The sequence below is a fragment of the Gigantopelta aegis genome, chromosome 15, assembly GCF_016097555.1.
Source record: "Gigantopelta aegis isolate Gae_Host chromosome 15, Gae_host_genome, whole genome shotgun sequence".
NCBI lineage: Eukaryota > Metazoa > Mollusca > Gastropoda > Neomphalida > Peltospiridae > Gigantopelta > Gigantopelta aegis.
In genome coordinates, this window is record NC_054713.1 from 289,917 (window position 1) to 304,695 (window position 14,779).

The following is a 14,779-nucleotide window of genomic DNA, read 5'->3' on the forward strand; positions in this document are numbered from 1 at the left end:
CTGCTACCTTTTACTGTGAGGTGAAATCACACTGGGACCTAGCTACCTTTTACTGTGAGGTGAAATCACACTGGGACCCTGCTACCTTTTACTGTGAGGTGAAATCACACTGGGACCCTGCTACCTTTTACTGTGAGGTGAAATCATGGTGAGTGAATATTGATGTGAAATCACACTGGGACCGGCCTGCTACCTTTTACTGTAAGGTGAAATCGTGGTCAGTGAATATTGATGTAAAACAAACCTACCACATCTCTCCACACCGTCAGCTTTGTTAATCTTATCAGGTCACCTGACCGTTCTTTCAACCATGGGCAGCCAATCAGAAGTGCTGCATAAAGGATTTTCTTGTATGGACCAATCCACAGACTCGATGCTGATCCATGTGTGTTGCCATAGCGAATATTCAAAATTCTCTGACCAATCGTTGTACCCGTTGCAAAGACAGAAAACTAGATAAAAGAAATGAGATCATATAGGCTTTTCATTAGTTACTGACTACCATTTTTCAATATGTATTACATAAACATAAACATTCAGTATGTAATTGTATTAAAACATTCAATATGATTTAAACATTTAATATATTAAACATTCAATATGTACTGAAACATTCAATATGTACTGAAACATTCAATATGTACTGAAACATTCAATATGACTTAATTTGTATTCACACATTCAGTATATTCACATATTCAATGTGTTCAAACATTTAATATGTTTTCAAGTATTCAATATGTAATTGTATTAAAACATTCCACACATACATGTTTGTGTATTTTAACATTCGGTATGTAATTGTATTAAAACACTTGGTATGTAATTGTATTAAAACATTCGGTATGTAATTGTATGAAAACATTCAGTATGTAATTGTATGAAAACATTCGGTATGTAATTGTATGAATATATTCTAACATTCAAAATACAAGGCTCAAAACTGACAGTTGCCAGGTCACCAAATGCGACCAAAGTAAAGTCGACTTTAAATATTAAAAAATAATTGTGTTAGTCACCAAAAAATATTATTTGGGCGATCTTCTTTCTATAATATATGAGCCACTATTAATAATAATTGTATTGCATATATTTATTCCACATTAAAATCTTGCTTGTGGTTCGCAAACCTGAACATATTGGCATACCATAATTTGCCATGTATGTTGGTATCTAGAAATGGTTTTTCAAATCAATATCATTTTATTGAAGCATATTTCATATGCTTATGTATGCTTACTTAAAAATGAACAAATGTTTTCAATTATTTAAAACAAACCTGAAATATGTATATTCATGTTTGGGCTATCTAAAGCAAGTTGGGCCATTAAAAATTAAAATTTAGTGGCCGAAATATTTAATTTAGGACCACGATACTTTTCTGATCAATAGTGAGCCTTGGAAATGCATTTTAACATTCAGTATATATTTTAGTCTTACATTAAAACATGATAACTCGTTTGGCAAACTATTATTGATTTCTACAGTTAACAATTATATGCATGTCACATAACACCACCACATCATATTATTTATATGCACGTATGTACTATATTGTTACCTCCTGGCATTCCAGAAACACATACATGTATACATTTATTACATTTGGAATTCAGCATGTGGGAAGGGTTATCCCCCCATGCACATACAGACACACACACACAGATACACACACACATACACACACACAGACACACACACAGACACACACACAGACACAGACACACACACACACAGAGACACACACAGACACTTGGGAAAGCGCAGATACACATTACAACTCGATTTATAACTACCTACATTTAATATGGTCACCGTGGACTGGACCCATATACACATATTAAACAGGGTTAGGGTTTTGACCTATCCCCACCCCTGGAGCTTTACATAATATTTGTCTGGTCCCATATACACCTATCAAACAGCGTTAGGGTTTTGACCTATCCCCACCCCTGGAGCATTACATAATATTTGTCTGGTCCCATATACTCCTATCAAACAGGGTTAGGGTTTTGACCTATCCCCACCCCTGGAGCATTACATAATATTTGTCTGGTCCCATATACTCCTATCAAACAGGGTTAGGGTTTTGACCTATCCCCACTCCTGGAGCATTAGATAATATTTGTCTGGTCCCATATACACCTATCAAACAGGGTTAGGGTTTTGACCTATCCCCACCCCTGGAGCATTACATAATATTTGACTGGTCCCATATACTCCTATCAAACAGGGTTAGGGTTTTGACCTATCCCCACTCCTGGAGCATTACATAATATTTGTCTGGTCCCATATACTCCTATCAAACAGGGTTAGGGTTTTGACCTATCCCCACCCCTGGAGCATTACATAATATTTGACTGGTCCCATAGACTCCTATCAAACAGGGTTAGGGTTTTGACCTATCCCCACCCCTGGAGCATTACATAATATTTGACTGGTCCCATAGACTCCTATCAAACAGGGTTAGGGTTTTGACCTATCCCCACCCCTGGAGCATTACATAATATTTGACTGGTCCCATATACTCCTATCAAACAGGGTTAGGGTTTTGACCTACCCCCACCCCTGGAGCATTACATAATATTTGACTGGTCCCATATACTCCTATCAAACAGGGTTAGGGTTTTGACCTATCCCCACCCCTGGAGCATTACATAATATTTGTCTGGTCCCATATACTCCTATCAAACAGGGTTAGGGTTTTGACCTATCCCCACACCCCTGGAGCATTACATAATATTTGACTGGTCCCATATACTCCTATCAAACAGGGTTAGGGTTTTGACCTATCCCCACACCCCTGGAGCATTACATAATATTAGACTGGACCCGTATACACCTATCAAACAGGGTTAGGGTTTTGACCTATCCCCACCCCTGGAGCATTACATAATATTTGTCTGGTCCCATATACTCCTATCAAACAGGGTTAGGGTTTTGACCTATCCCCACCCCTGGAGCATTACATAATATTTGTCTGGTCCCATATACACCCATCAAACAGGGTTAGGGTTTTGACCTACCCCCACCCCTGGAGCATTACATAATATTTGACTGGTCCCATATACTCCTATCAAACAGGGTTAGGGTTTTGACCTACCCCCACCCCTGGAGCATTACATAATATTTGACTGGTCCCATATACTCCTATCAAACAGGGTTAGGGTTTTGACCTACCCCCACCCCTGGAGCATTACATAATATTTGTCTGGTCCCATATACTCCTATCAAACAGGGTTAGGGTTTTGACCTATCCCCACCCCTGGAGCATTACATAATATTTGACTGGTCCCATATACTCCTATCAAACAGGGTTAGGGTTTTGACCTATCCCCACCCCTGGAGCATTACATAATATTTGTCTGGTCCCATATACTCCTATCAAACAGGGTTAGGGTTTTGACCTACCCCCACCCCTGGAGCATTACATAATATTTGACTGGTCCCATATACTCCTATCAAACAGGGTTAGGGTTCTGACCTATCCCCACCCCTGGAGCATTACATAATATTTGTCTGGTCCCATATACTCCTATCAAACAGGGTTAGGGTTCTGACCTATCCCCACCCCTGGAGCATTACATAATATTTGTCTGGTCCCATATACTCCTATCAAACAGGGTTAGGGTTTTGACCTATCCCCACCCCTGGAGCATTACATAATATTTGACTGGTCCCATATACACCTATTAAACAGGGTTAGGGTTTTGACCTATCCCCACCCCTGGAGCATTACATAATATTTGACTGGTCCCATATACACCTATTAAACAGGGTTAGGGTTTTGACCTATCCCCACCCCTGGAGCATTACATAATATTTGACTGGTCCCATATACTCCTATCAAACAGCAATAAGGGATCTTTTGCATGTACCTGACTAACAGTCGCAGCACACTGGATAGGACATGAAAAACCTGATTTACGGACACAGGACAACACATACCATGGTGTTTGATGTAGCAGTTGGATAGGACATGAAAAACCTGATTTGCTAAGACAAGACAGCACATATCGTGGTGTTTGATGTAGCAGTTGAGCAGGACATGAAAAACCTGATTTACTAAGACAAGAAGGCACATACCATGATGTTTGATGTAGCAGTTGGGTAGGACATGAAAAACCTGATTTACTAAGACAAGACAGCACATACCATGGTCTTTGATGTAGCAGTTGGGGAGGACATGAAAAACCTGATTTACTAAGACAAGACAGCACATACCATGGTGTTTGATGTAGCAGTTGGATAGGACATGAAAAACCTTATTTACTGACACAAGACAGCACATACCATGGTGTTTGATGTAGCAGTTGGATAGGACATGAAAAACCTTATTTACTGACACAAGACAGCAGATACCATGGCGTTTGATGTAGCAGTTGGGTAGGACATGAAAACCTGATTTACTAAGACAAGACAGCACATACCATGGTGTTTGATGCAGCAGTTGGGTAGGACATGAAAAACCTTATTTACTGACACAAGACAGCACATACCATGGTGTTTGATGCAGCAGTTGAGTAGGATATGAAAAACCTGATTTACTAAGACAAGATGGCACATACCATGGTGTTTGATGCAGCAGTTGAGTAGGACATGAAAAACCTAATTTACTAAGACAAGATGGCACATATGGTGTTTGATGCAGCAGTTGAGTAGGATATGAAAAACCTGATTTACTAAGACAAGATGGCACATACCATGGTGTTTGATGTAGCAGTTGGGTAGGACATGAAAAACCTGATTTACTGATACAAGACAGCACATACCATGGTGTTTGATGTAGCAGTTGGGTAGGACATGAAAAATATGATTTACTAAGACAAGACGGCACATACCATGGTGTTTGATGTAGCAGTTGAGTAGGACATGAAAAACCTTATTTACTGAGATAAGACAGCACATACCATGCTGTTTGATAGATTCACACACAGAGAGATCGGTACTTTGACCCTCTAGACAAACACTCTACCATTTCTTAGTCAGATGGATTTGGAATACCTCAGCCATTGTTTAATATTATTTATGTAATAAAATAAGGTCTTTAATTTTCTTTACTGAATAAAATAAGCATTCTGAGAGTACTGGTAGTACAGTGAAATCCGCTTAATTGCATAGCCCCAGTGCATGTCAAATTTATGCTAATAACCGGTATAACCAATTATCCGATAGAGCCTCATTTCCAGATTATAACCAACAGCACACTTTACAAATGCCTTGTGGACAGTCTATCTTACTCTTAACTGCAGAACACTGTCTGAATGAAGGGGCGGGATGTAGCCCAATGGTAACGTGTTCGCTTGATGCATGGTCGGGCTAGGCTCGACATGTATGCATTTCATTTGTTTATACATGTATTTTAAAATAATAAACACGTATTAAACAATACATGTTCCCTCTACCACTAAGCTATATCACACTTAGATGGGTTGGGAAAACACAGATTCAAAATAAGGTCTGTATAATTATGGAAGCCCAAACTGGGTTTTACCTCCCAGAAATTTAGTACATTGTACATATGAAAAAATATATACATATACATGTATCAGGAACTACAATAAAATTTCATCTCCAAGGTAGTTGGAAACATCTTCACAATGGAAATTATTTCCCCCCTCCCTCCCCACCCCCTACACTTCCCCATGGTACTTGGTAGAGGGGACAGGGACCACAGCCCCCCTCACTTGAGTAACCAAAATGCTGGTTATTATTACTATTTGTTGTCCTGCTCTGAAGTTCTATTAAGATAAAAGTCTGGCTTGTGACTCCCCCCCCCCCCCTCTACACTTCCCCATGGTACTTGGTAGAGAGGCCAGGGACCACAGCCCCCCTCACTTGAGTAACCAAAATGCTGGTTATTATTACTATTTGTTGTTATGCTCTGAAGTTCTATTAAGATAAGTCTGGCTTGTGCCTACCCCCCACCCCCCACTGAAGATAGTTCCCCCTCCACTTAAGATATACTTTCAGAGAACCACACTTATATAAAATGCTTATAAATGTATTGCGTAAGCACATTATCATGTTATATGCTCCATGGTGATATATTATACCATAGTCTTGCAGGCATTAATAAATCAATAACGATGTATGAAATGTGCAGTGATGTTTACTTTCTCCACCGATTTCACTCTTCAAGTGTTGTGCAGCCACCCAGCTAACACATGAGCCCGACCGTTTTTCAATCAAACCCATATTTACAAGCATAAATCATTCGCAGTAATGAACCTATGAAGAGATATTGACATTGTTAACTAACACTTGCGCTCATATGAACTGCTTAAATAAGCGGTAATGGACCTGTTTGATTTATCACTGACAAACTCCTTAAAGACATTATCAAGCAATCTTATTATATAGCACTTTATTTAGTGTTAATATTTTAATTTCTTAGGAAAATGCATGCCGAGAAAATTGATATTTTAATAACTGCAAGGTTGCAGTTTTCAACAACATGAAAATCTAATCAAGGTAATATTATTATGACAAACAGTGCTATATTATTATGACAAACAGTGCTATATTATTATGACAAACAGTGCTATATTATTATGACAAAGCACTTTCATTTGATGTCACAATTACTGGAGTTTTCCAAATCGGGTGAAAGAAAATGTGTGTCTTTAGCAAATACAAGGCCTTGCGGTTTCAAAAACATGAAAAATCAATTAATGCTGTAATATAATAATGACAAACATTGCTTCATTCAGAGCATTCTAACTTCTTTTCCAATGTATGGTAACGAAGTTGATTCTTTGATAACTGCAAGCTTGCAGCTTTTTTAATATTAAATATTTAACAAAGAGGCTCATGGGGCCTCAATTGTTCACCTGGACCCAGTTTAATGAGCATGGTTATAAGCTGTGACAGCAAAAAGCTGTCCTATGCAATGTGTGGTTACAGCCATTCACACGTAACACAGTTATGACAACTACACAGTTCTGCTGCCATGATACCAAATTGCTCAATGTCTCAACTGGGATGGCGCAAGCCAGATTATAGTTAGCTGAGAGAGGTAACCCCAGGATTTCCCTGTACATCCGATGCAAACTTCCGCTTTGTTTCCACTATCACCTAAGCATTGGTGTTGCCAGACTATGTTTTTTATTGGGTTGGTGGCCGCTAGTGTAGCCTGATGGAGGGTCATGGCTACCCCCTCACACTTCTTTCCCCTAACTCTGCCTGATGGAGGGACATGGCCCCTCCCTCACACTTCTTTCCTCTAACTCCACCTGATGGAGGGTCATGGCTCCTCCCTCACACTTCTTTCCCCTAACTCCACCTCTTTCCCCTAACTCCACCTGATGGAGGGACATGGCCCCTCCCTCACACTTCTTTCCTCTAAGTCCACCTAATGGAGGGCCATGTCCCTCCCTCACACTTCTTTCCCCATACTCTGCCTGATGGAGGGACATGGCCCCTCCCTCACACTTCTTTCCTCTAACTCCGCCTGATGGAGGGTCATGGCCCCTCCCTCACTTCTTTCCCCTAACTACACCTGATGGAGGGACATGGCCTCTCCCTCACTTCTTTCCCCTAACTCCACCTGATGGAGGGTCATGGCCTCTCCCTCACTTCTTTCCTCTAACTCCGCCTGATGGAGGGACATGGCCTCTCCCTCACTTCTTTCCTCTAACTCCACCTGATGGAGGGTCATGGCTCCTCCCTCACTTCTTTCCCCTAACTCCGCCTGATGGAGGGACATGGCCTCTCCCTCACTTCTTTCCCCTAACTCCGCCTGATGGAGGGACATGGCCCCTCCCTCACACTTCTTTCCTCTAACTCCACCTGATGGAGGGTCATGGCTCCTCCCTCACTTCTTTCCCCTAACTCCACCTGATGGAGGGTCATGGTCTCTCCCTCACTTCTTTCCTCTAACTCCGCCTGATGGAGGGTCATGGCTCCTCCCTCACTTCTTTCCCCTAAGTCCACCTGATGGAGGGTCATGGCTCCTCCCTCACTTCTTTCCCCTAACTCCACCTGATGGAGGGTCATGGCCCCTCCCTCACTCCTTTCCCCATACTCCGCCTGATGGAGGGTCATGGCCCCTCCCTCACACTTCTTTCCTCTTCAATTAAAGAGACAGTGCCTTTCAGTTTGGCAGTTTGGGGAAACAGTGCAAGTCTAAATAGTTGCATAAATGAAGATGTAAACTGGCGATGGTCAGGGTTGTGAAAGGATCATTTGTACCAGGTTTGGTTGAAATCTGCAAGGTGGAACTTGAGAAGAAGTCGAATAAATGTCTCAGCCAATCAGAGGCCAGAGTGACCATATTGGATTTAGATTCAGCATAAAAAATACTAACACTTGATCAGGGTTGATAGAGGATCATTTGAACCAAGTTTTGCTGAAATTGATAGGTGGGATTTGAGAAGAAGTAAAAAATGCCTAAGCCAATCAGAGACTAGGGTGACAATATTGGATTAAAAATAACAGCACTTGGTAACAGTTGAACAAACTCAGAGTAAGTTATTGTTTTGTTTCAAATTAAATCATCTTCCGTAAGAAATTATGTCTGGTCAAGTGAAGCAAACCGTCTTTATATTTTTTACACTGTGGTTTGGATAATGGTCGTCCAGTCCCGGAAACTGAATATCTATTTTAATAAACACATTTACAGAGTGTAAAGTTTGTTTCTATTTTATCTCAGGGTTTCTGCTAGAGGGTAAAATTAGGTACATTTTAAATAATTATAATTTTCATAAATATTATAGTAAGAGAATTGCTATTTAAAATTTGTCAAAGTAAATGAAATGATATGATATGTAGTTTATTTATTTATTGGTTGGTAGTTATGTAGTTTATTTACTGGTTAGTAGATATGTAGTTTATTTATGTATTGGTTGGTAGATATGTAGTTTATTTACTGGTTTGAGATATGTAGTTTATTTATTGGTTTTAGATATGTAGTTTATTTATTGGTATGAGATATATAGTTTATTTATTGGTTGGTAGATATGAACTTTATTTATTGGTTGGTAGTTATGTAGTTTATTTACTGGTTTGAGATATATAGTTTATTTATTGGTTGGTAGTTATGTAGTTTATTTATTGGTTGGTAGTTTTGTAGTTTATTTATTGGTTTGAGATATGTAGTTTATTTATTGGTTGGTAGTTATGTAGTTTATTTATTGGTTTGATATATGTAGTTTATTTATTGGTTGGTAGTTATGTAGTTTATTTATGTATTGGTTGGTAGATATGTAGTTTATTTACTGGTTTGAGATATGTAGTTTATTTATTGGTTGGTAGTTATGTAGTTTATTTATTGGTTTGATATATGTAGTTTATTTATTGGTTTGAGATATGTAGTTTATTTATTGGTTGGTAGATATGAAGTTTATTTATTGGTTGGTAGTTATGTAGTTTATTTATTGGTTTGAGATATGTAGTTTATTTATTGGTTGGTAGATATGAAGTTTATTTATTGGTTGGTAGTTATGTAGTTTATTTATTGGTTTGAGATATGTAGTTTATTTATTGGTTTGAGATATGTAGTTTATTTATTGGTTGGTAGATATGAAGTTTATTTATTGGTTGGTAGTTATGTAGTTTATTTACTGGTTTGAGATATGTAGTTTATTTATTGGTTGGTAGTTATATAGTTTATTTATTGGTTTGATATATGTAGTTTATTTATTGGTTTGAGATATGTAGTTTATTTATTGGTTGGTAGATATGAAGTTTATTTATTGGTTGGTAGTTATGTAGTTTATTTATTGGTTTGAGATATGTAGTTTATTTATTGGTTTGAGATATGTAGTTTATTTATTGGTTGGTAGATATGAAGTTTATTTATTGGTTGGTAGTTATGTAATTTATTTATTGGTTTGAGATACGTAGTTTATTTATTGTTTGGTAGATATGTAGTTTATTTATTGGTTGGTAGATATGAAGTTTATTTATTGGTTGGTAATTATGTAGTTTATTTATTGGTTGGTAGTTATGTAGTTTATGTATTGGTTGGTATATATGTAGTTTATTTACTGGTTAGTAGTTATGTAGTTTATTTACTGGTTAGTAGATATGTAGTTTATTTATTGGTTAGTAGATGTGTAGTTTATTTACTGGCTGGTAGTTACATAGTTTAATTATTATATCATAAAATCAATGACAAGACGGCTGAAAACTAACAAGTGGGGATATGAGCTGGTTGGATTAAGACAAACTCTGTCTGTGAATAGTTGACCTGAGGTTAATGTGTGTGTGAGTACCTTGATTAAACACTGACACGAGAAACTTGTATCTCATTAACAATTAATGAACCTGAAACTGATATCTACAGGTGACTTGCGAATATAAATGTGTTACATTAAATACAGATATACCATACAGCATTTATAACAGAATGAAAGAATGTTTAATGAAACCCCGGTATGGGAAACACATCGGTTATTGGTTATCAAAGTATAGTAAATACATAAATGCAGGGCTCATGCGAGCGGGCAAAGTGAGCTAAAACTTCGCTTTGACAAGCTTGACTTTGCCATGCTAGTCGCAGTAATGCAAAATCTGTGTTGCCTTTTAAAAATATTGACCACTTACATTGTACACAAACCATGGATGAATGGTGAAGAACTTGACTGAGAATTTGGAGCGACACTGGTGTCACAAAATCATGCGACAGACTCACAGATAGGCAGTCTAGCTCAGACTAGTGTCTGGCACTAAAAGTAGGCCTATACATGTGTTATTGACTGCTGAAGCGTAGAACTTTAATTCTACTGTCAGGCGTGTGTGCTGGAAATTGTACAAGGGTGTGGATCTAGACTAATGCCGGCATTACATGGCCACTGTAAATTCTATTAAAAAATGTTATTTTAAACAAATAAAAAATGCAACATGTTGCAGCAAATAAGCGATCTTCACACTTTCACGGTTCCTAGTACCTATTCAGTGTGACATCTCACTGTGTATCAGTTAAAGGGACAGTCAACTCAAACAAGAGCCTTATGTGTTGGAAAGATGCATACCCGGACCACCAACACATACTGACACTTTAACAAATGAAAAACGCATAATTTTAGTGTTAATAAGAAAACATGATTATTCCTGCTAACTGGGGGCAGCCATTTTGTTTAGTTTTTGCGATGTCCAGTGGTAAAGCTTGGGGCAAAGTGACGTCAGCTCTGTCCAACTCCTCTATGCACAGTGTAAACAAACGCTCTAATTTACAACAAGGCACTTCGCTTTCATCAACCTGATTTGTAAAACAATATAAATGACTTGATAGTATAATAAACTATTTAACTAAATATATTTCAATTTGCATCAATAGAACAAAATGGAGTTACAGTATTTTTCTTTTTAAAAAAGCCAAAGAAAAAATGCATATTATTAGGCCTGTTGGTAGGGTATTCAAAAACGACCACTCACGATACCCAAGTGATAATTTCCTTTTCTTTGGGACTACGTAATTGGTCAGTTTTGTGATTTTAGATGGGAAAATCTACTTAATCAAGGGTTTTACAGAATGACTTACAGTAATACAGCAGGACGGCTGAAAATGTCCATTACAATTTGAGGGTTGTCCGCACGGTTATCACACAATACCCTGTGATCTTAATAAAAGAGGCACGTCTTTTTAGTGTGTCTAGACATAGTGTCTAGGGACTGTCTAAATATACACCTGCCAATCAGGAACCACAGGTACAGGCCATGGAAAGAAAATACCAATTAACCAAAAAACCACATTGATTATTATTTCAGTACGTGGGTTAATTTATGTACAAAACATAATACAGTTATTTCAACTCTTTGACAATGGTGGTTTATTTTGTATGTTTTGTTTCTTCAATTTGAAGACTAATTCCTGACGTGACATGTTAGGTATTACATAACCACCAGCTCGCCAGAGGGCGTATTCACTGGGATGGTACAAAATGGCTGTGCCCATTATATATAATACATTTAACTGTTTTATTAATTAACTATATGATTATACTTGTTGATATTAAGAAATAATGTGCATTATATATAGATGACTATGCATACTAGGCTAAATGCCTTAAATGTCCCTTCCTTTAAGAAATTGTGACTGTGGAAGGCATTTAATTGCCTCTGGGTAATACAAGCTTGACGTAGGTAGATTTATCTACTATGTCAATACTCTGGATGAAGAAGTAACTGTGACTGTGGAAGGCATCTAATTGCCTCTGGTTAATACAAGCTTGACGTGGGTAGATTAATCTACTATGACAATACTCTGGATGAAGAAGTAATTAAATGAAAAGAGAAGACGATCTTGTGAGACAATGAATTCCAAACGGTTAAATTAGTACTTTCAGTTGCATTTTATTATTTCTTAAGAAGGTGATATGTGGAAAGGTAATTTTAAGAAAGTGGTAAAAAAAAAATATGAAAGTTGCACCTGTATTCATTGGCCAATTGTCTTAAACAGTCGCGTTTGACTACTCCTTTGTGTGGCCGCTTATAATTAATACAATTTGTTTTTGAGTATTTTATTTTTTTAGATTAAAAATTCAGTTCTCCCTCCTGTTAAAAACTTGGCCCTCTCAAAACTTTGAGAGAGAAGAGACTTGACTCCATGATTTTGTCATCGTGTGAGGCCTGTAAATGAAGTCATGATCAACAGCAATGTAAACATTCAAGAGTTGATTAAAACACAGCACTTGTAAATAGCTGTGAAAAATATAAATATCACAGGTAAGTAAATTAAACAATTTGAATAAAATTCAGGATAGAATGAACATGATTCCATTACATTTCTTCTACCAAATATATCTTTCCTAGTTTGCTTCAGATGACTGCATTCCACTGAAATGTGTCCACTATAACAGATGAAACTAATACAAGAAGTTAGAAAGTCCCACCTACCATATACTGATTCGGTGAATAAAGAAATAATAAGTCGCAAAATAGTCACAATTAAATTCAATTAAATTCAATTATAAATTAAATTCAATTCAATTAAATTCAATTGAACTGAACTGAACTCTAAATTAAAGTAAACTAAATAAAATTTTTAAATAAAATTCAATTTGATTGTTTTGTTTTTACTTGTAAAGTTTTTTGAACATGACGTTTGTGAGAAATGAACCTACATGTTAACTTAGCATTCAAGTTAAACACAAAGCTGATGTCATCGTTCCAATAATATCTATATCTACAGGTAGTTCTTCTAGTCAAGACAAAAACTACTTAACATAATTAATGTACACACGTAGATAAAGATCAAGTTAAAGTTTGTTTATGTTTAACAACACCACTAGAGCACATTGATTTATTAATCATCGGCTACTGGATGTCAAATGTTTGGTAATTTTGACATAATACCCACTACATTTTTCCATTAGTAGCAAATTTTAAGGGCTCTTTTATATGCACCATCCCAATCAGGACAGCACATACCATGGCCTTTGATATACCAGTCATGGAGAACTAGCTAGAACAAAATAGACAGGACAGCACATACCATGGGCTTTGATATACCAGTTGTGGTGCACTAGCTAGAACGAAACAGACAGGACAGCACATACCATGGCCTTTGATATACCAGTAGTGGTATACTAGCTAGAACAAAACAGACTGGACAGCACATACCATGGCCTTTGATATACCAGTCGTGGAGCACCAGCTAGAACAAAACACATACATAATACATACAAAACAACTCATTTTGTCATAAACATTTTTTTTTAAAGATATAAAAGACAAATTAAATTAATTAGCATATAAAGTATCAATCATAAAACAGATTAATTGGGTGTATATTCTTGAGAATTTCATTTTATTTTATTCTAATGCTCTTATTGCCAGTTACGGTTCAAGCTTACTATTCTGTACACGTCTCAACCTCATGTATGTGGGGGTGTCTGTGGGAGGTTAGAGGTGAGAGAGGTTAGTGCAGTAGTCTTACACACACCCCACACCCACACCCCGAGCAATGCACAAATTCTGAATGGGAGCTAGTTCTGGGATTAGAACTCAAAACCTACCATTCATAAAGTCACTGTCCCGACCACCGCTTCATCAAACTACTGTCCTAACCACTGTGACATTAAACCGGTTCCTCATGGGTGATTAAGATATATAGAGATGAGTAACTGAGCCGTAAATAATTAGGGTCGTACTAAACTGCAGATAAAAAATACACCTTGAAAGACCTTCAATGAACCTTTTATGCTGATTGGATTAAAATTAAGTTTGCGTCGCGGGTCAAACTGCACTTTACTGCCAGCCGGCAGACTGTGCCATGAAGTGACTGCCTTTCATGTCTTCATTGATTATTGATTTTACACACATGTAAACAAACCACCCTCTCCACACACACACACATGCTGGCCTGCTAGAAATCTGTGATAAGAACATTTTATCAGCCATGTTCATATAAAACGTATATAACAGTGAGGAAACAGAAACAGCTGATTGATTGGAAACCAGCCTGGGTTACAAACTGTCACACGACACAATGGGATTAAGAGAATAAAGCGACTTTAAGACTAAGGGGTAAATTCAATTATGGATTAATGACGAACCTCAAAGCTTATCTACATATCTGGAAATAAATATCATAGCACTCTGGTCAGCTGGTGTGAACAAGTGATATCAAGTTACCTAATGCAGGGAGAAGTTGGATGTGGCAGCTTTAAAAGTTTGCGTTTGTGATGGACTATTCAAAGGACAGGCCTGGGCATGTCGGTCTCTGTGGAGGTAATATTTTCAGGTGAACCGATCTTACGTTATAGATTATTCTCTCTAATCCTAATTCAATGATATATTTTTTATCAATGTACTGACGCCAGCAGAGCGGTGT

General features: G+C 37.5%; 1 protein-coding gene across 1 annotated transcript in view; it reads right to left on the minus strand.

The window, feature by feature from the left end:
* Positions 1-14,779, minus strand: part of LOC121390703 (peroxisome biogenesis factor 2-like) — a 54,050-nt gene that overhangs the window by 12,242 nt on the left and 27,029 nt on the right. The window contains exon 4 of the mRNA XM_041522592.1: positions 249-452. Coding sequence (XP_041378526.1) covers positions 249-452 — 204 coding nt within the window. The remainder of the gene's footprint in view (positions 1-248; positions 453-14,779) is intronic.